Here is a 24951-nt window from a genome sequence, read left to right as displayed (position 1 = left end):
TGAACACCAAGATCGCAATACCCCATTGACCCAACCCCAGAAGACACCAAGGGAGACTTAACAAGTCTTTATTAACAAGTGTCTTTATTACAGCTTAAATAAATAAAAGGCAGGTGATTCCTCAATTTTGGGGCCTGTATTGAAGGGGGACACAATTGTCAGACGACTTAGATGGAATCCAGGCATCGTTTTAATTTTGCAGGACCGGATAGTGGCCTGGTGATCAGAAAACCGGATCAGCCTGTGATAAAGAGTTGTGGGGACCTTCCGAGATTAGAAGAGACCCGTATTACTCCCAAGGGATTTGCAGAATCTGACATTTCCTTTGAACCCAATTGGAGGGCAAGGTTGCAGCCACGCCAGGTTAACCAGATAGGAACCATTCACGACCCGATGAGCTGATTCCACTTTGTTGTGAGGCTACATGGGCAGAACCTTTCAAGTCTGGAAATCCAGGTCTTCTGCCGTCACCTTTACAGCCTGAGAAACTAGGGAGGGTCTCTTCTGAATGTCTTTTCCCAATCCATTATGCAGCTGAGGGCTACTCGGTCTCTTATTTGACCGTTCCTTTGGCCCCGCGCCCGATGGTCTTTGCCCTCGCGCTGTTGGCATCCTGTTCGTTCAGACCATTTCCAGTGGTCTGTGATCCGCCTTCGACCTGCAACAATATTTCTCGCACACTTTGACCAGTTCCGAGAGGATGAAGACGGAAGACGCTAGGGCGGTGAGGAACAAGAGGTCTGTCAAGAGAAGGAAATGAAAGGGTTACTAATACGGAGAGCAAAAACACCAAGGTGGCATCAGTTGGCAACCGAGAATCAATTCAACTTCCATTGAAACTGCATTTTGGAGGGCTACAGTTTCTTACAGTGGATGGCAGCCATAAGGACGCGGACATGAAAATAAAGAGGAGGATAATGTGTCCCCTGAACCTCGTCATTTTCACGGTTCACGTTTTTCAAAGGTTGCCATTTAGACTTGTCGAAAAGAAAACACACGTGATTTTGAAAACGAGCTGCTTCTCTTCCGTTCCCGAGGCTTAGAAGCTGAATTTCGCAGACCGTATGATTAGGGTCCCAGCGATCTATATAACCGAGAGCTTAAAACCTTTTATTTGGAAAGATTGAAATTCCTCCTTCGAAAGGGTAGCTCTGGGACTTACCCAACGCTCGTAAATTCTCTGTCTGGAAGATCTTTTGCAGGGGAGGGATGTAAATAACAGCCATTTGACCCAAAATCGATCCTACCACCGAATATAAGAACATGCGGTTTCGGAAAAGACCGATTTCTAGTATCAATTTCGTCTGGAGGAGAAAAAGGAATCGTTCAATAAGTCATTTGGTCTTTTTTTTTTCTTTTCTTCTGTGAACCCAGCCTGTTTTTTTTTTTTTTCAAAATAGTTTTTTAAAAAAAAACAAATCAGATGATTAATTAAACCAGGTATTCGATAGATCAATGCAACGTCAATGCAGGTATTTTTTAAAGCAGGTGCTTTTCTTACTATTGTTGGCATCGATAAGGAAGTTCAAGGAGTGAATTTTGAGTGAATTTAGTATTTCTCCTGCAAGTGCCAATTTGCTGTTTTGTATTTAGAAGGAGGGGAGAAAAAAACCCCTTCAGATGTCTTAAATGTACATACATGTTTAATCTGCATAGCCTGGTCATATATCCTAACAAACCAGAGTCTGCTTGGTTTACTTCGTAATATGAAGTCAAGCATGCTTGTTTAACCACGATTTATGGCTTAGTACAATATAGGGCTGCAGTAAATTATGGTTTACTTAGCATCCGAGGTAAAGCAAACCATGACTTACTGTGATGCATGAAATTAGCCTTTAACTTTTCTTTTACTGAGACAAAATAAAATTAGCAGTTCCCTGTTCAAATTCTTTCAAAGATGCAGTGACTCTTTGTTGAGGGTAGCAAGGTATGAAATCACTCTATGCTCCTGCTAAATTGTTCTTGCTTTGACTTTAAACAATTCCCCTACCCTCCGTATCTTGTCTTGAATGCTCCTGTCCAGTTTGACTAATGCTTTGTTACAGATTCACCCCAAGAATTTTATTTCATGTCCAGTAATCTTCTACCTCAAATGACTGGAGAAACACTAAAACAGGAGACCGTTGAGCTTATTAAAAGAAACAGCGCTAGATCTCTCTCTCTCTCTCTCTGCCTCTCTCTCTGTAAATAATACACATTTCCTACTTTTCCAATCAGTAACTTTCAGTTTACCGAAAACAGGTTTATAACCATTGTGCCATAATAGCATTCCTAGCAAAAACAATTCTAGAAGATGTTGGGAGACCGACAGGCAATTTTTTTAAAAAAAATGGAATTCTTACTTTAAAACTGGTTGTTGTGCTTGCACAAATATGTATTTTGATGCTGTAACTTTATAGATAGTTGTTTAATTTAAGCTTGTATGTATTGTATGTGTATCCTCACGCATGCACACTTGTGCACATCTACATTCACACACAAGGTATTTTGGGTTCAGTAAGACTTAGCCACAGGAAAGAAAGGAAAGGAAGCAATTGACTGTTATTTTCCTGGGTCTGGATGGTGGGAGGCCACGGCACAACAGTCAGGGAATTGTTTAGTGGGAGTATAGCAATAGCACTTAGACTTATATACCGCTTCATAGTGCTTTTACAGCCCTCTCTAAGTGGTTTAGAAATGTCAGCCTATTGCCCCCAACAATCTGGGTCCTTATTTTACCGACCTTGGAAGGGTGGAAGGCTGATTGAGCCGGTCAGGATCGAACTGCTGGTAGTCGGCATTTAGCACTGGCCTGCAATTCTGCATTCTAACCACTGCGCCACCGGGGCTAAACTAAGAGAGGAGCAATTTAAGGGGACAGCACAGTTCCTCCCAGCTTCTCTCCCCAAGGAAAACAAAAATCAAGCCGGCTCTTGTAAAAATGTTGTGCCTGTTCCTAGTTTGCAAAGCCCTTTTCTTTCTCAATGGACTCTGCTGAATTAGCTTCCACTCACCTGAGAACGACAGGTCAGGGCGTTGAAGAGGTCAAAGAAAACAAAACAAGTGAAAGTCATTGTTGTCGTACGGGGCGTTATGCCACTTTCCGGAATCTGGAAAGGCAAGGTGATAAAACGTCTTTGTAAAAGAGGAGGAAGAAAAAACTGAGTGTCAGCATAAATACTAAAGCTCCCCCCCCCACCTCACAATGAACCTTTTGTTGGTAAAGTCATAATCGCCTTGAAAACGGGTTGCCCTTCTTTTGAGAAAGATTTAGAAGGAAGGCAGTAGTGCCAAAGCATATAAATATCACGGGCATAAATCCATACCTGCTGACAAGACGAGCCACCAGAAGATCGATCAAAGCTTAATGCAAAAAAAAAAAAAAAAAAAAAAAGCCCAATTTTGCCACTCTGGCAATTTCCACCTGCAAAAAGTGCAAACGGCGCTTTTTTTTTTTTAAAGGCAACTGGACTTAATTTGTTTTTTCTCTTGAAGACGTTTTGCTTCTTGTCCAAGAAGCATCTTCAGTTCTGACTGCATGGTGGCGAACGGAAGGATTTCTATTCCTTGCAGTCCTCTGGTCGTTAGCGCTCTCTCTGAGAGTCACTGAGGTTTATCTGCGCCCTCAGGCTCACCTGAAGAGTGCGAATGGATGCAGAGCCTATTTGGAACTGCTGAATCGTCTTCCAGGAAATCCCAAAGGTGCTTTTTCCGAAGGCAAATGGACTTCCTTTGTTTTTGCTCGAAGACGTTTCGCTTCTCGTCCACGAGGCTTCTTCAGTTCTGAAGAAGCTTCTTGGATGAGAAGCGAAACGTCTTCAAGAGGAAAAAAAAACCCCAAGAAAGTCCAGTTGCCTTTGGAAAAAAAACAGCCTTGGGACAACCCTGACCTGGATGACTGAGAATCTCCATAGACGCCTGCAAAAATTGAGAAAGGCTACTGAAAAAGAAATTGTGTGTCTTCAAAAAAAACCCACTTTGGTCTGGAGTTTCAAATTCAACCAATTTGCACATCCTCATCCTGAATGCAAATCCAGAGCCAAGTAGCGAAGGCTCATTCTTTGAGCTGGTTGCGTTAAAGGAGGAAAAAATTCACGTTAACGAAATGCGCACATGAAGGAAAGTACAGCAACGGGGTCAAAAAAGAGTGATGCAACCAGGAATGGCCTTACAATCATCTACTACGATCTCACCTCCTTCCAAAAGATGTACATGGTCCCCAGGATGATAACAGTTGCCGAAAGGATAATTTTTAGAATCAGGGACTTGCTGAGAATTGTATCCATGGTGTTTCTTGGTGGCTTTTTGATAGCATCTTTGTCTACTGGCTCAACACCCAAGCTGTTTCCGGTCCCAGGATGATGATGATGATAATAATAAAGAAGACATTATTTTACAAACACAGACTAACCGGTTATTTATATTTACTATGGAAATTGCCATGGATAGATTTTGAAACTCTACGGCCGTGATGGCGAACCTATGGCATGTTGCCTGGCATGCCAGCTCATGCGCTCTGGCCAACTGATTTTCGGGCCTTCTGGGCCCACCAGAAGTAGGGAAACAGGCTGTTTCCTGCCTCCGGAGGGCCTGGGGGGGGGGAGTGCGGAAAGTCCGTTTTTGTTTCTCCCTCCAGATCCTCTCTATGCATCTGGGGAGGGCGAAAACAGCCTTCCCCACCCCCTCAGAGGCCCTCCGGAGGCCTGAAACAGCCCGTTTCCCAACTCCCCAGATGCATAGAGAGTATCTGGAGTCAGTTGAGAAAGAAAACTGGCCTACTGGGCTATCGCGTGCCAGGAGCAGGGGGGGGGAGGGGGGTCGCTTGCACATGCGCGGGGCACATAGAATTATGGGTGTGGGCACGCGCGTGCACGAACCTTCCCCGCCCCCCACCCCCTTCCTGGCACGCGATGGCCAAAAGATTAGCCATCACTGCTCTAAGGCATGCTGGACTACACCGGACCAAATATGGACAGTGCCAAACTTGGACAGTAAGTAGGGATACTGAAATACTAGTTACGAAGAAAATAAGTTGTACTACCATCTTAATCATGGGGTCCTTGGTGCTCTGTGAGCTTGGTGGTTTACTTGCAGACGTTTCATGACCGAACTAGATAATATCATCAGTTCTAGCACAGTCCTAGTTGGGTCATGAAATGTCTGCAAGAAAACCGCCAAGCATAGAGAGCACCAAGAACCCCACAATTCAGTCTTCAGCTACAAATATTCTCTTCACTTGGTATCAACTGAATCCTTGGGTAAAAGAAAAGGGGATGAAGTGAGAGATTTGATAACAGTTTTCTAAACTCTCATTTCAAAAGAAGCGATGGTTGTACAAATACTGAGCGCATACATTTGTCTGGTGTATTTGTAGCTTGGTGAAAGGATGGGCATCAACCAGCTTTCCCTCAAAATCCAATTTCAAACAAGGATTTTCAGCTTCTATTTTAATTGTATATTTTATACAATTAAATTTATGGAAGAAACAGAAAGGAATCAGATCTGGATTTCGGGATGGGAAGGTCCTAATTTTCACACTGGGGTCCTCACCTTTGAGCTGGAGGGCCATCCATGATAATATTGATCCATAAGATCTGCATAGCGTTGAGTGGATTTGGCAAATTGAATATGGTGGACAGAGCTATTAAACTTAGAGCGGAGATGCTCCTAAAAGGAGGAAAAGCAGGAGACAAAATTTAACCAACCTTCTCCACCCTCTTTGAAAAAAAACAGCCTCGGTTCTATTCCTTGGGATCCAGTCATGACTTACGTGCTGAGTTGAAATCGAACAAAGTTCTTAATGTTGTAAAATATGCCCTTCCCTTCCTCTATGGCATGTCTGTTGGGAAGAAAACACAACTTCCATACTTGGATCTAAATAGTTGAGCTTGGAAAGAACATCATCCATTTTTTTTTGTAAACTATATATATATATATATATATATAAACCATTTTATACCAAATTTATATTTTGCTGATAAATACTTGTGGCTCAGAAGGTTAATTGAACTGCCTAAATATATTTATTTATATTTATATTTACATACATACATACATACATACATACATACATACATACATACATACATATATATATATATATATATATATATATATATATATATATATATTATATATTTATATATATATGCAGTTCAATTAACCTTCTGAGCCACAAGTATTTATCAGCATTTATCAAGTATGTATATATATTAACAGAAATAACCCTGAAGTCATTTCACACACTGTTCTGACGTTCATCCCAAAGGTGCTTTTTCAAGAGGCAACTGGACTTTCCATTTTTTTTTCTTCGAAGACGTTTCGCTTCTCATCCAAGAAGCTTCTTCAGCTCTGACCAGATGGTGGTCAGCGAAACGTCTTCAAGGAAAAACCAAGAAAGTCCACTTGCCTCTTGAAAAAGCACCTTTGAGACAACCATGACCAGGAGGACTGAGAATCTCCATAGCCACGTTCTGATGTTCGTTAACTGCCTCGGTTTTATTACCGTCGCCCAGGAACCAGTGAGAACTTTTAATATCAGCAGTTGGCTTCCAACATTTTATTCCCCCCACCCAATTCTACCCTCTTCATTTTCAGTGGAAGAAGTGGGCATGAGTGTACACTCAAGAGTGCTCAGTGGGCTGTGTGGTGACACACGGTAACATCAATGAGCCAGGGTGGCGCAGTGGTTAGAGTGCAGTACGGCAAGCTACTTCTGCTGACTGCTGGCTGACTGCAATTTGGCAGTTCAAATCTCACCACGCTCAAGGCTGACTCAGCCTTCCATCCTTCTGAGGTTGGTAAAATGAGGACCCAGATTATTGGGGGCAAGAGGCTGACTCTGTAAACCACTTAGAGAGGGCTGTAAAGCACTGTGAAGCGGTATCTAAGTCTAAGTGCTATTGCTATTGCTATTGTCCTTCCTTCCTTCCTTCCTTCCTTCCTTCCTTCCTTCCTTCCTTCCTTCCTTCCTTCCTTCCTTCCTTCCCTCCCTCCCTCCTCCCTCCCTCCCTCCCTCCCTCCATCAATCCATGGTGTGCTGTGGTTAGAATGCAGTACTGCAAGCTAACTCACTGCCCACTGCCAGGAGTTCGATCCTGACTTGCTCAAGGTTGAATCAGCCTTCCATCCTTCCGAGGTCACTAAAATGAGGACCCAGATTGTTGGGGGCAAGAGGCTGACTCTGTAAACCGCTTAGAGAGGGCTGGAAAGCACTGTGAAGTGGTATATAAGTCTAAGGGCTATTGCTATCAAAGGGTTTGAGAAAGTGTATGTGTCAGAGAAATAGTTCCGGCATGAACCACTTACATGATGGCTGAGAAATTGTCATCCACAAGAATCATGTTTGCAGCTTCCTTGCTCACATCCGTGCCTGCCCGTCCCATCGCGATCCCAATATCGGCAGATTTCAAAGCCACGGCGTCGTTCACTCCATCCCCCGTCATTCCCACGATGGCCCCGGCCTTTTGCAAAGCCTACAGAAATTACAGATGAGTTTAAACCTCGGCGTTCCTCTGGTTGGGATTTCTTAGGTAGACAGAAGCTTTGACTTGTGGGGGGGGGGGGGGAAAGGAAGCCGATGTAAATTTTAGGCAGTCCTCGATTTATGACCACAATTGGAACCAGAACGTCTGCTAAGCAATGCAGTCATTAAATACGTCACGCCCAATTGTATTTTTTTTTTGCTGTGCTCGTTAAACGAATCACATTAAGTCATTAAGTGAATCCAGTCCCCCCCCCCCTTGACTTCATTTGGCAAGAGCCCCTGGAAAGGTCACCAATGGTGATCATGTGTCCCAAGGACACTGCAACAACGTGAGAAGTGGTCATAAGTCATTTTTTTCAGTGCCGTCGTAACTTTGGAACGGTTGTTAAATAATGGTCATAAGTTGAGGACATTTAACATTGAGAAAAGAGCTAAATGTCCAATAACCTAAATCTTAGGTTATTGATGCTAAAATGTACACAGATGTTAAGTCGGCTGTTGGAAACCGTAAGCATTAATTCTTCCAATTAAAAAAAGTAAGATTTGTGATCTATTGAAATCTCTTTATCAGAGATTACTTTGCCCATAAATCCAAGGATAAATGTTCATGCAAAGATAATCGCCAGACTCAAACTAAACCACGTTCATATTGATGCCTTAATCCCACATTAGCCAAATGGGTGTTTACATCCAGGTCTATTTAAATGATTTATCTGATTGTCCCTTCAGGATTGTCATAAACTGGAACAAGGTGATTGTGGATTAGTTGTTGGGAGTCTTTTTTTAGCTAATTAATTCTGCTGGTTTTTAACCCACAAGAAGCCACAAGTCTCAAATCAACAACAAATAAAAGTTAACTTGCACTTTGGTGGAGCCAACAGGCAAAGAAAACAGTAATAATTTGATCAAGGCCACAATATATTTTTACTAACAAGTTCAGTCTATTTTTTCCAGTTCGTTGTTAATTTCACTATTTAAGGAAGCAGAACAGAGTTGGAAATTTCCTTTGCTCAACGAAAGGGCAACAGTCTGGTTTTGTTACTGCTAAAAGACGCAGTTTTAACTTTTGTAAGTGAACCCATTGATACAAAAAAAAAAATACATCCTAGTTTTAGAATTATTTCATTCTTCACTATCGGAATAGCTTCCTCCCGATTGTCAGCGTAGAAGGAATAGCTCATTAGTTTCAGAACGAGTTGCAAGAAAAACGAAGACAAAGAACAAATCTTAATTTTGCAGTCAGCAGTTAACTCACACATTAAGGGGAGATGACCAAGAAGCAGAATTATTGCAAGGAAGAGAAAAATTATGGCACTTTATAGTATCCTTTAAGATACCTTTATTATTTTAACTTTGTGTTTGGGGCTTGTTCGGAAGAAGATGGACACCTGGAAGAGGAGGGGAAGAAGAGATGTACGTGAGACAGTGGCTTTGTTTGAGAAGAGAGTTGCCCAACATCACGTTCTTCATGACTCCTTCAAGCCACCATTACATTTTGGACTCTTGAAGACAACATTGAATCATCCATGTTCTCCAGTTCTTCCCCAGACATAGCGTTCATTTTCCCGTTACAAAGACCGATGTTCTTCCCTGCAAGGAAAATAAATGCCTTAAGCACATAATGGTATTTAACTTCTATAAAACGTGTGCTCATGGAAAAAGAAATGGTTCATTATGGTTCAAAAGGAGGCTTTTTTTAGTGTTTCATTTCAAAATTGGACCTCCTCTGAGACTTTTCATGATGGGGCATTCTGGACAGTTCTAGGTTTTGGAGTTTTTTTTTGGTCTGTGATTCTCTGGCTGCATCTCTTGAGTGAAGGAACCTATAAATGATCTCAAGGAAGCCACAAAGGATGTTGACTTGGATCCAGATTTAACTCCATTGGACTTCTTGGAAAGAAGTATCCATGCAACCTTCTTCAGAACTTTCAGAGAAGTTCTGGAATAAAAACAAAGGTAGGACTCTGCAAAATTTTAACTTTTGCCATTGACAAAGGTTGCAGGGCCATGACATATGACTTTTTTGGAGTTGGCAAGGGAGGAGAAAGGATCTGCATTTTCTGAAATTATCGGCCTCTTCCTTAATGAAATCAGATCATGCAGATGACAAATGGTTGAAGATCTCTGACTTGTTAAACGAGCAGGGCAAAGCAATTTGTAATTAAGAAAATAGTGTTGTTGTGTGGGAATTTTTGCACGGTTGGGTTAGCTTAAGAGGGAGACAGCCTTGCTGTGTCCAACCTGAATCTTTCAGCCCAGCTTCATCTTTATCTAAGATGGAACCAAGATAAGGATCAAAGCAAATAGGACGTTCCCATTCTAAAAAAAAATAAAATAAATCACTGTATTTCATGTCTTGCTTACCAATGGCCAAAGCTGTTTCAAAGGCATCTCCGGTTATCATTTTCACAGCTACACCTGAGCCGTTGAGAACTTCAACGGCTTCTTTGACGCCTTCTCGTGGGGGATCGATGATTCCAACCAGACCCAGAAAGGTTAGTCTGCCGAGTTCTGGGCCAGAAGCCAAGGCAAGCACTAAGATGAGAAAAGAGGACTGGGATGAATCATATTACTTTCCAGTTAAATTACTGGCATGGAGTGGCCTCTGGAGAATCCAGAAAAATGCAGTTGGTACAGAACATTGCAACTTGATTCTCTGCTATCAGGTCATGCTTGACCCATCTTAATTCAGTTGGGTTGGCTTTCAATTTGTTTATCCATCCAAATTAAAAAAAAATACATTCTAGATTTTGGCCCTTGCCTATAAAATAAACTCTTCAGGACCAGGATATTTACATTTTTATAAGAACCTTCCACTAATTTACAACGTTTGTAAGAGGTTTTTGGATTATGGCCTCTCCCAATCGCTTACACTCATCCTTTCATTGACCTTGATTGCACAATGGAACAGTCCTGCTTCATTTATTACTTTGAGGATGTTCCTTCCAGGATTGTCAACCTCCTGTCAAGGAGACTTAAAAATGCAGGGTGTAGTCCGATAATATTGTGACATTGAGATACCAGAATGACAACTCCAGAAGCAGACAGTGACCAACGACAACTTAACCAAACTCATTCCCTTCTGAATTTTATCTTGGGGAGAAAATAGATCCATTTAGCTGGTTTTAAAAGTGGGTATCGTATTATTTAATTTTCCATTACTCTAAATCAGGGGTCAGCAACCTGCGGCTCCGGAGCCGCATGTGGCTCTTTCATCCCTTTGTTGCGGGATATCCGACTCTGAAGGCAGCTGATAACTGTCAGATGGCCCTGGCCCCATCTCTGCCTCCGACGCAGAGCACTCATCGGAGTCTTTTCCGGACTCCAGGTCTGACCCATGTTCCTCCCCAAACTCCTCACTGTCTGAGTCTGCCACCAGCTCCGCTGGCCGCTGGCAGGCCAAAACAATGTGCTCCTCCCTTCCTAGGAAACCGTCACTTCACAATAGTCCATCACATCCATAGCACCATTCGTAATCAAAATACCACAGCCATCCATCACCTCCACTGTTCACATTCCTGTCTCCAAATGCTCTTTGAAAGAGCTTTGGTGAGCATGGAAGGGTCTTTTCGATAATGCTGTCCTTAGTATGGAGCTGTTTTCCTTAGATGGCTAAAGACCTTGGTTTTGCTCAAGAACCGTCATTTGCTGAGCACGTAAGACGGGGGTAAAATGAGACCCAGGCACGGACTGACCTCGCAAGCCAAGGGAACCCATGCGCTTTTCCTCTTGGGCGTAGGAAGCTTTCTGTTGGGGAGTCAAGGGCAGAGCAATCCCTCCGTTGTTGAACATGGTGCAATGCTGCATCACTTCTTTAAAGGCCCCTTTCATGAAGTAGATGTCTTCTTGGTCCTGGGAAAGGAGAAGGTAGAAGATACCACCAGGAGAAGGTTTAGAACTGTTGACCTTTTTACATCCCGAATTAATTTGGTTCTCATTATATACACAATATCTTTAAACCATGGCATGCTATACCCATATAAAGAAAGGAAATATTTTCTTTCTCCAACTCAGCATGTGACGGAGACAGCTGTGAAGTGAATCTTCATGCTAAGCTACGTCGTAGTTTATTTGACATGGCTTGAATCCCTCAAGTATATAGGAAAACTGAGCATCATGTTTGGAAAGCCCTGTTTTCGAGGCTTTTTTGGCCCATTTTTCAAGGCTTTTCTTGGCCTGTTTTTGAGGCTGTTTTTGGCCAATTGTTTTGGAAAAAACAGCCTGAAAAAAGCCTCAAAAACGGCCTGAAAAAAGCCTCAAAAAAGGGCTAAAAAAGCCTCAAAAATGGGCTGAAAAAAGCCTTGAAAATGGGCCAAAAAGCCTCAAAAATGGGCCAAAAAGCCTCAAGAATGGGCCAAAAAAGCCTTGAAAATGGGCTGAAAAAAGCCTCAAAAATGGACTGAAAAAGCCTCGAAAATGGGTTGAAAAAAGCCTAGGAAATGGGCCCAAAAAAGCCTAGAAAACAGGCAGAAGAAAGTCTTGAAAATAGGCTGGAAAAAGGCTGGAAAAGGCCTGAAAAAAGGCCCGAAAATGGGGCGCGCGGAGGCCAAAAACTTTTTTTCGTTGATTTCCTCGTCTAAATTTAGGTGTGTCTTATAGTCTGAAAAATACGGTAAGTAACAACATGCCTTTAACTGGAACGGATTCCTACACGAATGATTTCTTCTTTTAGTTTCTAAGCTTGGTCTGGAGACGGCTAAAACCAACACAGTTGCTTTCTTATAGATACCTGATTTTTCAAAGCACACTTCACAGCCATCCATTTTTGCTCTGAGCTAAAGGGGATCTCTTTTGTCCGCAGGTAAGTATCGTTTATATCATCCAGATCCATCTAAAGCAGATAAGAGAAGGACAGAATGTCAACATGAATTCATTACTCACAGCCTTGGTCGAACTAGAATAGATCAACACAAAATCGCATCGACACCCCTCCGGTCAAAAGCTGAATATTTTAGTGCCGAATGTCTATGTTGCTTTTGAACTGCAATGTCAGGTTTTGGAAAAGGTTATCAAACCAGGGCTGATTAGACTGAGTTTCCTTTTGAACGCTCACATTCCTTATCCACCTTGCTTTATTGCAAATATACAAGCAGCCGACTGTAGTCCCAGTTAAGTCACCTTCCTGCCAGTGGATTCACCTCTGTTAATATCTCAGGGGCTGCCCCAAAGAAGAGGGAGTCAAGCTCTTCTCCAAAGCACATTGAGGGCAGGACAAGAAGCAACGGGTGGAAACCAATCAAGGAGAGAAGCAACCTAGAACTAAGGAGAAATTTCCTGACAGCGAGGACAATTAAGTAATGGAACAATTTGCCTCCAGAAATTGTGGGTGCTCCAATACTGGAAGTTTTTAAGAAGAGATTGGATAACCTGAAATCTGAAATGGTACAAGGTCTCCTTCTTGATCAGGGAGTTGGACTAGAAGATCTTCAAGGTCCCTTCCAACTATTCTATTCTATTCTATTCTATTCTATTCTATTCTATTCTATTCTATTCTATTCTATTCTATTCTATTCTATTCCATTCCATTCCATTCCATTCCATTCCATTCCACTCCACTCCACTCCACTCCACTCCACTCTCTACTCACTACTCTACTCTACTCTACTCATTGGCAACACACAATTTCCACCCTTGGAGAATGGGGGTTCGGCACTTTTCTAAATCTCTCCAGCTTCCCCCAAAGGAGGTGCTGAGATGATTATGGCCTCTTTTGTTCCAGCGTTGTCTTTCTCCATCTCTCCAGTGCTGAACTGCTTCTTTCGCACACATCGATACTTCCGGAAATAATTTTCCTTTATTAGAAGATTTCTGTCTTTCCCAGCCCCCTATTTTCCAGTCAATGATCTAATGGAAGTGTTGCATGGGGTCAGGATTATGTGGCATTATTCCAATTCATTGGATATTGTGTGCGCCCATGCTTGTGCATATTTTTAACTGACTAAAATCCAGGCCTTTTAAGGGAAATTAAGAAGAAATGGTAGGGCTGCATGATATGCAGACAACTGTATAATATCCTGATTGATTCATTTTTTAATCGCACAATCATCAGAATGTTAAAAAAATATCTCCTGTCTTGACAATCACAGTACAGTAAGAGGCTACCTCTATGCATTTTCAGATTAAACAAAACCAAATGAAATATAAAATTAATCAGCCTATGAATCATAGTGAAGGACCTTACCTTCATAGCCAAGGCAAGGAGGGCTCCTTCCGTGGGTTGCCCCATCACGGCTGCCTTCCTTATCATGGCATTGTTGGCGACACAACCAGCCTGCAAAAATATCATTTCAGCTTTTAAGGGAGTGCAGAGAGGGGTGAACGAATCACCTTCTGTACATCAGCTCTGGGTTCAACTTAATTCAAGGGTGAGCTCTCAAACCAAGAGCCAGGTCTACAGTCTCAAAAGTTAACCTCCAATAAACAAACATTTTGTGTGTCATGAAATTTTGCTTTACTTTAAATGAACTTCCTAAGAAGAGAACAACAGCATCTCTCCAGCAATAGGTTGTCCACTGCAAATATGTCATCGTTTAATGGGACAGACCATTTTTGTGGATGGAATTTTCTGGTTTTAAAAAAAAAATACTGATTTCCCCTTTATTGAGATTTAGATGTTATAGCTTTTCTGTTCAGTGTGGACTTTTCAAAGATGCTGAGTTCATGACTTTTGTTCCCTCTTATCCTATTCTTATTGTTAAAAGGTTCTTCAAGATTTTTGGAAGCTGCCCCAGAGGCCTCAGAAATGATTTTAGGAGTAAATAAACGTATTTATGGGTGCCTCAGGACTGGAAATGAAACTTCACAAGCAGCATTTCAATATTCTGAAAATGCTGCATTTGCTTTCATCCTTCAAGGCGCTGTTATTAATAATACGGTAACAGGTTATTGGAATAACCTGTTATTTGAAGTAATCAAATAATTTACCACCACAAGTTTTCCCACAGAGATGTTTGAAAATCCTTTGATGATTTCTTTAGATGGTAAAAGGCATACGCTTCCTTCTTTGTTATATCCAACTCCGCTCACCTGGAAGAATATAAATCAGTAAGAAAGAATGTAAAGAAATATCCCAAGGAAACAGCCAACCATTTCCATCTTCATTACAAAGACAAAATCTTGATTAGAAGGCAATTCTCTCTTTTCAAAGAATTGGACAATGGAAACAGTCATAAATCAAGGAAATTTGGGATGGAAACGAATAATTAGAGTCCATGAGGTAGGACAAGTATGAACCACATTAAAAAAAAAAAAAAATCAAATCTAAGACATTAGATAAGAATGGCTAAGATTAAACCCATTAGTGCTGAGGAAACATCTGGAGTACCTCTGCCTTAAATCCATCGGAGGTCACAAGCTGAGTCACGGTCATCTCGTTGGTGGTCAGAGTTCCAGTCTTATCAGAGCAAATCACATTGCAACAGCCTGAGAAGAAAGGATTTGTCCAAACTGGGTCTTACATTAGTAAGTTAATAGCATGGACCTTCCAAATACCAAAGATTTAGTTGTCTAGTTTAATGAAAAGGAGGACTAGGGGTGACATGATAGCAGTGCTCCAAGATTTGAGGAGCTGCCACAAAGAAGAGGGGGTTGACTTATTCTCCAAAGTACCTGAACAAACTTTGCTCATGACCTGACCTATCCATACTACAATGTGTCTGTTCCCGTGAACTCCACTCTGAACTCAAAAGATGTCAAGTCCAAGGAGAGACTGACTTATACATTGACTATTGCGCTCACTGTATTAAAAAGTAAGACAAACAGCCCACGTCCCAACAACCAGCACCCCAACAACAGATACTAGGCAGAGGTGGGTTTCAGCAGGTTCTGACCAGTTCTGGAGAATCGGTAGTGGAAATTTTGATTAGTTCAGAGAACCCGTAGTAAAAATTCTGACTGGTCTTTCCCCCATCTATTCTCTGCCTCCCAAGTCCCAGCAGTAACCTTCCCCTGGAGTGGGATGGGAATGGAGATTTTACAGTATCCTTCCCCTGCCACGCCCACCAAGCCACGCCCACCAAGCCACACCCACAGAACCGGTAGTAAAACATTTTGAAACCCACCACTGATACTAGGCATGCACACCCCTAACTTCCTCAAGATCCACCACTACAGACCTTAAATGCAAGCTACTCAACGCAAGGAGCCTCGCAAACAAAATGCCAGAATTCCTCCTCTTACTAAATACGGCTATATTCGACATTATATTTGTCTGCGAGGCGTGGCTGAATGCATCCCTCCCAGACTCCATTACCGCAGTAAGACAGGACCAGAAGCAATGGATGGAAAGTAATCTAGGAGAGAAGCAACCTAGAACTAAGGAGAAAATTCCTGATCTTGAGAACAATTAATCAGTGGAAAGGTTTACCTCCTGAAGTTGTGGATGCTGCAACCCTGGAGGTTTTTAAGAAGAGAATGGACAACATTTGTCTGTAGCAAAGTCCCTGCTTGAACACGGGATCGGACTAGAAGACCTCCAAAGTCCCTTCCAACTCTGTTATTCTGTATTCTATTTGACCCAATCTTTTCTGTCTTAGGGTGGCACTCTAGGTAACTTCAGGAGGTCCACCAGAAAAGATGGCCACTTCTCATATCAGAGGCCATCTAAAAGATTTATCCTATATGTCTGCCACCATTTAAAAACCACTAAGCCAGCAACCATCAATTCTATCTTGTGCTAGAAAATGTTATTAATTTTATCTCCTTCATCTAACCTTCTTGTGATTCTGAAGGGCTATTATCTCCAGGAAGACTTATATCGTTTGCATTTTTCAGATTGCTTGAACTAATAAAAGATACCTTCTCAGGAATAAATCATGAGGAGGAATCACTAATTCTTCTCTCTACCTGGAATTAATGTCCTCTGGTCAGACGCACTCATTGTATTGTCTATTTTCATTTGCTTCTTATGGTAGTTTCCCCCCTTGAAAATGTCTGACAGATGGCTGTTCCAGGTTTTAAATATTAGATTTGTACCCTCCTAGAGATTTTTAAAATTACGTTCTCTCCAGTGTTCCTGAAATCCAGTGATCATTCCTCAAATTGTGTCATACAAACAGTCTTGGGGACCATAGAAAATGCTGCATTTAACCTCTTTTACTAGGTTAGGAAGGAAGGAAAGAAGGAAGGAAGAAAGGAGGGAGAGAGGGAGGGAAGGAAGGAAGGAAGGAAGGAAGGAAGGAAGGAAGGAAGGAAGGAAGGAAAGAAGGTCAAAGGAAAGTAGAAAAAGAAATTAAGGAAGGAGAAAGAAGCATGCAATTTTTTAATACACGAGTGCATCTGAAAACTTTGAAAGAAGAAATTAAATCTGAACATTTCTCCTTTTTTCAGATTATTTATTGGCATATCTATTTTTTGACCCTCCCTTTGCAAATGCAAATCTCTGGAGAAATGTACTGCCAAATTTTAAAGGTCTTTAGTATTTTTGCAAATGAAAAATTTGCTCCATATTTTACCAAGAAGTATTTTAACACAGAAATTTAAGCCAATTTGATAATCTTAAATGAATACAGGTTTCAAAAATAGCTACATGCAGTCTATTGGTAACGAGAACCCAGAAAAAGAATGAGAAACTTTAAAATAAATATCAGCGCTCATGGAATCACCTTAATTAAAAGAATGGAAACTGTCATAGTTGAATTAACCTTGGCATTAGTGAATTCAATTGTGGTATATTCCCTATTATTATCAGTTTTCCCCCCTTAACATGGAATGTGTCTGACTCACCTAGAGTTTCCACTATGGGCAACTTCTTTACGATGACTTGTTTCTTGGCCATTCTCAAGACACCCAATACTAGCGTCACCGTGACTACGATGGGCAGGCCTTCGGGGATGGCAGCCACCGCCAAGCTGCGCACACACAATCATTTACCACTGATGTTACACACCACTACCTCTTCCTGCAAGGAAGTATACCCAAGCATCAACTTGCTCCAAAACCCTCATTCTAGAGTACAGACAGAAGACATGATATGGGTAAATGACCCAGGAATGTAGAATTTTGTGGAATGTCTATTAGACTGTTAGGTCAAAGTTGACTTTTCAAGAAGATTTCTAGTTCTGCTGTCTTGACCTGATGTCTCTAGTTCAGGGTTCCAAGTAATGCACCCACTGAAGTCCAATTTATTTGGATACATCATATTGGCACAACTGGTGAAAACCGACTCTGAAAGTTCTTGCGGTTTTCACCTGATTAAAGCTGAAAGTTTTCCCCTTTCCCCAAGTCATCAGTCACACTGTCCAATAGAGGTGCTAGCTGGTTGCTTGGTTACTTTGCTCCTCCTCTCCCAGCCACCTGTTGGAGTGACCTTGATTCCCACAGGAAAACTGTTTGTTTTGACTGCAAAACACCAGCTAACTAATCCCCCCTCCCTGTCCCTTTTCTGTCTTGCAACCCTGAAGCCACAAAGATGGCCTCAGACAGGTCCACTTCAGGGTTGACATCTAGGGTGTTGGGAATTGTCACACAACATATTCAGATAGCCAGATAGAAGAAATCTATTGTAATTTATTAAAGATGAGAAGACTTCTGAGAACATCTGTTCTCTGCATTGGTCTTATATTAGAGGCTGGAATTCCTTCACTGAGCAGGAAGTCCAATAGATACGTTCCTTTTTGACCCTGTGAGAAAGTTTGCATATCATACTGATTCATAATGTAGTATATCTGGCTTTGACCTAGCATGAGTGATCCCAAGTATTATGGGTTAACTGAAGTTAGAATCAAGTACTACAATTTTTAAAAACCAATTATAGTTCAACAAACCAAGTCTCAACATGATATGGCAACTCAGCTTCGGGTTCGTTGATAGTTCAACATGCTACGTCTACATGCGGAAGAAATCTCTCTCAAACTTACCTCACTCCAATGGTGAACATGTCAAGGAGATGTTTCCCCTGCAGCCAGCCAATCAGCATGAGTAAACCTTGAAAAACATAGACATCATTTTATTTACTCCACCGCATCACAGATCTGGCAAAGTAACCGAGGCCTTCTATGTGCTCAAAAAATTGCTTATTTCTCCAATTGTACCCATAAACATAAGTATCTGAAGAGGGGAATCAAGACCCCTCATTTCATGTAGACCACCATTTCTCAACTTCCTGATCATATCCATGGATTGTTGTTGTTGTTACTTGCAAAGTCGTGTCTGACCCATCGCAACCCCATGGACAACATTTCTCCAGGCCTTCCTGTCCTCTATCATCCCCTGGAGTCCATTTAAGCTCATGACGACTGCTTCAGTGACTCCATCCAGCCACCTCATTCTCTGTCGTCCCCTTCTTCTTTTGCCCTCCATCGTTCCCAGCATTAGGCTCTTCTCCAGGGAGTCCTTCCTTCTCATTAGGTGGCCAAAGTATTTGAGTTTCCTCTTCAGGATCTGGCCTTCTAAAGAGCAGTCAGGATTGATCTCCTCTAGGACTGACCGGTTGGATCACCTTGCAATCCAAGGGACTCACAGGAGTCTTCTCCAGCACCAGAGTTCAAAGGCCTCAATTCTTTGGTGCTCAGCCTTCCTTATGGTCCAACTTTCACAGCCAGACATTGCAACTGGGGAAAACCATAGCCTTGACTATACGCACTTTTGTTGGCAGAGTGATGTCTCTGCTTTTTAGTATATCCATGGATATGTATTTTCATATCCACGGATATGAACATCTAAAGAGGGGTATCAAGGTATTTCATGTTGACCACATTTCATGCTGACATTTCTCAACCTAAGCAATTTAAAGATGTATGGGCTTCAACAATGCTTAAAGCATTGTAAGCCGCCCTGAGTCTCCGGAGAAGGGCGGCATATAAATCAAATTAAAAAAAAAAAAAAAAAAAACTCTCAGAATTCCCCAGCTAACCATGTTGAAGTCCATACATCTTCTAGCTGATGAGGTTGAGAAACACCGATGAGGACAGAGGAAGACTGAAACAGCTCATATGGTCTGTGGTCTCCAAAGCTTTTGAAAGAGCAAAAAAATAAAAGTAAAACTCACCAATGATCCCAAAGGAAGCAATAGTAAGTTGTTTCCCCAATTTATCCATGTTTCTCTGCAGAGGTGTCTTTGGAGTCTTGAAGCATTAGAACAGAAGGAAGGAAGAAATGGAAGGAGAAGGGCAAAAGACATGATAGAAATCAGTCAAACTGATTGGCCACATAATAATACCTTCTCAGCATCTGCACTGGCTTCCAGGCAGCTACCAAGTGTGACTCAAAGTGTTACGTGTCATCTCTAAAGTCCTCCCTGGCTCAATGTAGAGAGAATATCTTGAAGAACAGGAGGAAGAGCTGCTACCAAGGCAAAGGTCAGATAAGAAGGGTTTAAATTGGGGCAAATTGAGAATGCCCCTCCTTAGTTTACATAAAGATAAAGGAGATGATGGTATCAATGGAAGAGAATATTTATAGCTCATGGTTGAATTGTGGGATCCTTGGTGCTCTCTGACTTTGGTTGTTTCCTTGTAGATGTTTCTTTACCCAACTCGGTAACATCATCAATGCTCAGGAAGCACATTCAGAGTTGCAAGACTCTGTTCTTATAACTGTATAGTAACAGTAGACCTGACCTGTATGGCCATCAAGGACAAACATCTTAAATTGTACCTGGAATTCTAGATCCCACAGAAATCGAATGATATACTGTCATGGCCAGATCCTGATCAATAGATGCTCCACTCAACCCTGAATCTTTGCAAGCTCTACATGGTTGCAGCTGTACTATAGTAGATTTACACAGGGGTGGGCTGCTGGGGGTTTGCAGGGGTTCAGGAGAACCTCTAGCTAAGATTCTGTGCAGTTCGGAGAACCCCCAAATCCCACTCCTGGCTGGCCCCGCCCACCCCTCCCCTCCCAGGAATCCCCATGCGGCCTGTTTTGGATGCAGGTAAGTGCAAGGCATGCATGGAGGCTCAGGGAGGGCGAAAAATGGGCCAACTGGAAGTTTGGGCCCGTTTCCAGCCTCCAAAGGGCCTCCAGAGCTTGGGGAGGCTGTTTTCACCCTCCTGGATGCTCAAAGAAAGCCTCCGGAGCCTGGGGAGGTCAAAAACACCTCCCCCTGCCATGGTGCAGGAGACCTACTGGGCCATGCCCACCATGGCCACGCCCACCCAGCAACCGGGCAGAGAACCCCTTGCTAAAATTTTTGAAGCCCACCCCTGTCTTACCTCTTCCTCTTGCATCATTTTGAAGACTTCCCCAAACTGTGAGTTTTCACCAGTTCCAATAACAATCCCCTACAGAATAAAAAGAGGGTAGAAAATGGTATATCCAAAGTTGACTTTTTGCTTACATTCTAAAATTCACAGTCCAAAGTTGCAGACACTTTTCTGAAACAATGTAGGGAATTTCTTACATCCTATTCTCCCCAGCCCCTTGCATACTTCTAAAATATTTGGGGGACAACTATGTAAGTTCTGCAACAACTATAAATGCAATTTTAAGGTCTTTCTATTGTGCTAAAAGCTTTAGATCAGGACTACTGAACTGGGAAAGGAGCCTTTCACTTTTACTGTTTCAAAATTAAATAGTCTTCTCTCTCCAAGCTAGAGTTTTCCCCTTCATATTAACTGTGGCATATTTTTCACATAGTAGGAACAATGAAAACATGGTTATGCATTTTGTTTTGTGAATAAAGGTTATTCAATACACCCAATATGCTGGATTCACACAACATGCTGAACCATAACCTAATTGTGTGCGCAAGCTTTGTACTACAAGCTAACTTAAATATGGGTGGGTAGTTTATGATTCAGTGTTGTGCAAACACAGCATTTACATCTTAAGGGAAATTTTTCTTGAGAAGCAGGCCAGAATCCAAAAGTCCAGGAGGAGCTGGGATGGAAGTTCAGGGAAGAAATCTAGATTCAGAAGTGGAGGAACCAAGAATATGGAGACATATCGCTGCTCAAAAAGGAGTTTTTTCTTAATAGATAATATTCTTATATTTCTTCATGCTCAAGGGGATATATTGGCTCTTGTGGATAGACAGAAGCTGGTTTTATATTTCAGAAGCTGCCACCATGCAACTCCATGGTTCACCACTTGGGAGAGCTATCCACCAGCCGAACATCGAATGAAAAATGTCTATTTTGGACCACAGAGTGGTCCATTGCTAGTGAAGTCAATCTCTTCTAGTTCTATAGATTTAGTTCTGGCTGATTTAGTCAGGGTTCATTATGAGAAGGAAGAAAGCCCATCTCTTCATCATGTGAGGTCCTACAGTTGATAGAAGGATGGATCAGAAAGGAAGGGATCAAGCCCAGAAACCATGTAGCATCCTCAACAGACAACTATTTTGCAGAGTTTTCTCAGGACCTGGAAAAGCTGGAGCTACCCTTTGTCTAAAGTGTCCAGAAACACCCTTCAGAGCAGCAAACATCTCAGAAGTCAGAGATAGGTGAAAGATCAACATTCCCAACAGCAAGAGGGAGCCTAGCTATGTTAGAGAAGAATGATTGCAATGAAAGAATGCTCAACTTGTTTTACAGCTCTCTTGGCTCAAGATATGAAGAACTGATTCAGATTCAGAGCCTCCAAACAGACGTCATCACTCCCACCTCTCAAAAGCTAGATGGAATGATGAGGCTAGGATTGATGTCAACACTGAAAATCTTCAAACAGCTCCTAGCACACGCTGAACTTCAAGCACACGCCAACTCTCTTTGTTATGTGACAGATGGAAAGCCACTCACTTTAGCCTTGCCATATCTCACAAGAGTTCCCATGAAGACCACGTTGGTGAGAGTCATTATGTCTCCCGAAGTGGCTAAGATGCCATCGTTCTTACTACAAGGTTCCACTTCACCAGTCAAGCTGGACTCATCCACCAGGAGATCTATCACCTTCAAAGAAAATCAGGATGAGTGCATTTGATCACTGCTTCATTTGAGTCCACGCTGCTCTTTCACTTAAACTAGGAGAATCATGCGATGGGTGACTAAAGAAATTAGATAAATAAATAAATGAGCTTGCATAGAGGTGATCTTCAAATTACGGCCACATTTGGGGCCAGAATTTCCATGGCCAACGGGTTGTGAACAACAAGCAAACTGGTTGTGAAATGAGTTGCACCCAAGGAATCTACAATTGGGCTTCTTCTCCTTGAGCCATGATGTGCTACATCTCCAGCCACAGAAAAATCTTGAAGTCGGGACTCTGAAAACACTTTTCAGACACACAGAACTAAGAGGTTTGCATGGACTTCTTCAATTCACCTACTCTTAGTGATTTGGAATCATAAGGGCCAGCAACATGGGCCTATCTATTGAACTTCACTCCAGATTGTCTCATGTGATCACATGCATAGGGGATATTCAGGAACCTTGTGTGTCCCTCAAGCATTACCTCTGTGAGTCTTATGTCTGCAGGGATGCGATCTCCGATGGAAAGGCAGACAACGTCTCCCGGCACAAGTTCTCGAGCGAGAAGGTGTTGCATTTTTCCTTCTCTCAGGCTGGATTTACAGAGAGACAAAGAAGAAATACTAGGTGTTACACATGGCAAAGCACATTTGTGAATGGGTTGTGGATGAAGATAGGAAGGAAAGAAGGAAGGATATACACAGACACACAGAGAGAGATCAGATAGATAAATCACCAATACTAATAATAAGGAAATAGGAGTTTTTCACCATTATTCACATTCATCAAGCAGAGAAGATGACTCATAGTCAAGAGGTTGGAGCAACTGGCCAGCTGAGTACAAGAAGCTCTGATGCTAAGAGTTCCTTGAGCAGAATTCAGACGTTGTCTGAATTTTGGCTGCAAAGATTGTGGCCAGAAGACTTCCAAAGCAGAAAGGAAGAGAAGGAGAGGCTGTACATACTCCCACCACAAGGAATGAGATATCTTCCAAGGATCCTGCTTACCAGTTGCATTCTGGTGGAACTAACTTGTTCAGTTCTTCCAGCGATTTTTCAGAGCGATACTCCTGCAGGAAAAGAAGCACAACTGATGTGACTCCACTGATGGCTGTTGCTACTCCTACTAATAGTAATAATAATCTAAGGTGGAAAATTATCGTACCTGGACAAATGCTACTGTGACAACAATAACAACAGCCTATTGGGGAAGAAAATATGAAATTGGTAGATAAATCAGATACATTTTTAATGCCAGAAAACAGTTCCTGGCAAATCCCATCTCAACTATCTGGATATAATAACTAACTGCAGTTTTTTTTAAGGGTGCAAACATTCTTAATTCTCCCCCCCCCACACACACGTGTATGTGGAAGTCATTCATACAACCCATTTGACAGAAACAAAAGGTGGAGAGATTTAATTAAAAATCCTTAGATTTTTCTTCTTGTCCTTTGGCAGTGTTCCCTTCTGATTATGCTGAAGCCAAGGGCTGCAGAGGTCACGGTTCCATTGGAGAGAGAAGCCACGTACCATTGTAATACTCACTGCATCTTCGTACTCTTTAGTAATCAGACTAACCACGGCAGAAGCCAGTAGCAAAAGGATCAGAGGGTTCTTAAACTACAATGAAAGAAAGAATTGATGTTGATGAAGGGCATTCTTGTTTTCTTTGTTTAACAGTTTATTGTGAGACTTAGGCTCAGATTATCCTAATTTAGATGTGTTGTATGAAGACGCATCTCTCTGGAGAATGTTATAATGCTGGGAGTGGTAGAAGGAAAGAGGACAAGAGGACAACCACCAGAAAGGTAGAGGGATTCAGTTCAAGGGGTTATGGGTGCATCATTATAAGAGCTGAAGGACCAGTTTAGGGATAGGACATCACAGAGAAGATATATCTATCTGGTTACCAGGAGTCAACAAAGTCTTGATGGTCCCTCATCAACTAATCAATAGTAAAATTACCGTAAATGTTGCTACAGTTCACACACAGAATTCATTGCAATAGATCCAGATCTCTGCACCAACTGCAGAAGTTTTCCAGCCACCTTAACCACAGATTTCTCTTGAGCTTCTGGACACATTGAAAGTACACTTTTCTCTCTATATCTTCAACTTACTGTCCATCACTACAATCCCGTCTCAGCCATAGAAGGAATATTGTGTCTACACCACTTTGCCACCACAAATCACACCTTTTCCTGCTGCTAAAATGTGCTACCTGGTCAAGGTATTTCTTCCACACTGGTTCAGTATTATCTGCCACAAGTTCATTCCAGCCATGCTTGACTCTGCGGTGCAGCACTGAGAATTCTGAAAGTCCTCTGTCTAAGTCAACCTGGAAGAGACACCAATGAGCAAAGGAGTAGGGTCAAGACTTTGGGTCAAAACTGGCTTGGCGCAATGGAGCTAAACATCTCTGTCAATAAACAAACGGACTTTGATCAGACAGTTACCCCTTTTTTTGACATTTGGATTTCCTAGTGCTTGGCTCCACCATCATTAACACCTAGAAGAGTTTGCTCAACCTTGGCTGGCTGGGGAATTCTGGGAGTTGAAATCCAATTCTGGGAGTTGAAGATGAAGTCCATCTTAACAGTGATAAGGTTGAGAAACACTGATCTTCTAGAACAGT

General features: G+C 42.0%; 1 protein-coding gene across 1 annotated transcript; it reads right to left on the bottom strand.

Moving 5' to 3' along the window:
* Positions 1–58: 58 nt before the first annotated feature.
* Positions 59–23378, bottom strand: ATP2C2 (ATPase secretory pathway Ca2+ transporting 2). Its single transcript, XM_070953122.1, has 22 exons — positions 23322–23378; positions 22799–22907; positions 22147–22296; positions 20620–20688; positions 19452–19527; positions 18322–18388; positions 17189–17313; positions 14790–14887; positions 14390–14491; positions 13647–13736; positions 12195–12296; positions 11161–11317; positions 9830–10000; positions 8958–9055; positions 8803–8853; positions 7288–7454; positions 5750–5818; positions 5530–5646; positions 4173–4320; positions 2994–3089; positions 1163–1304; positions 59–740 (listed from the first exon to the last, which is right to left on the bottom strand). The coding sequence occupies exons 2-22, from the start codon at positions 22889–22891 to the stop codon at positions 622–624; spliced, it is 2307 nt and encodes a 768-aa protein (XP_070809223.1). The 5' UTR covers positions 22892–22907; positions 23322–23378; the 3' UTR covers positions 59–621.
* Positions 23379–24951: the final 1573 nt, after the last annotated feature.

The sequence above is a fragment of the Pituophis catenifer genome, unplaced genomic scaffold (genome assembly GCF_029215685.1).
Source record: "Pituophis catenifer annectens isolate HBS135680 unplaced genomic scaffold, rPitCat1.0.hap2 SCAF_13, whole genome shotgun sequence".
NCBI lineage: Eukaryota > Metazoa > Chordata > Lepidosauria > Squamata > Colubridae > Pituophis > Pituophis catenifer.
The sequence above is the reverse complement of the archived record's forward strand: the minus strand, read 5'-3'. Positions and strand labels throughout refer to the sequence as shown.

What these genes read in the sequence shown, in the direction of transcription:
- ATP2C2 (XM_070953122.1), bottom strand. Translation starts at nt 22,891, where the DNA reads ATGCAACACCTTCTCGCTCGAGAACTTGTGCCGGGAGACGTTGTCTGC. An exon ending in TGAGATATGGCAAGGCTAAA is followed by an intron (nt 20,689 to 22,146) that starts GTGAGTGGCTTT and finishes TTTATTCTGTAG; the next exon opens with GGGATTGTTATTGGAACTGG. An exon ending in ATGTTCACCATTGGAGTGAG is followed by an intron (nt 17,314 to 18,321) that starts GTAAGTTTGAGA and finishes GTGTGTGCGCAG; the next exon opens with CTTGGCGGTGGCTGCCATCC.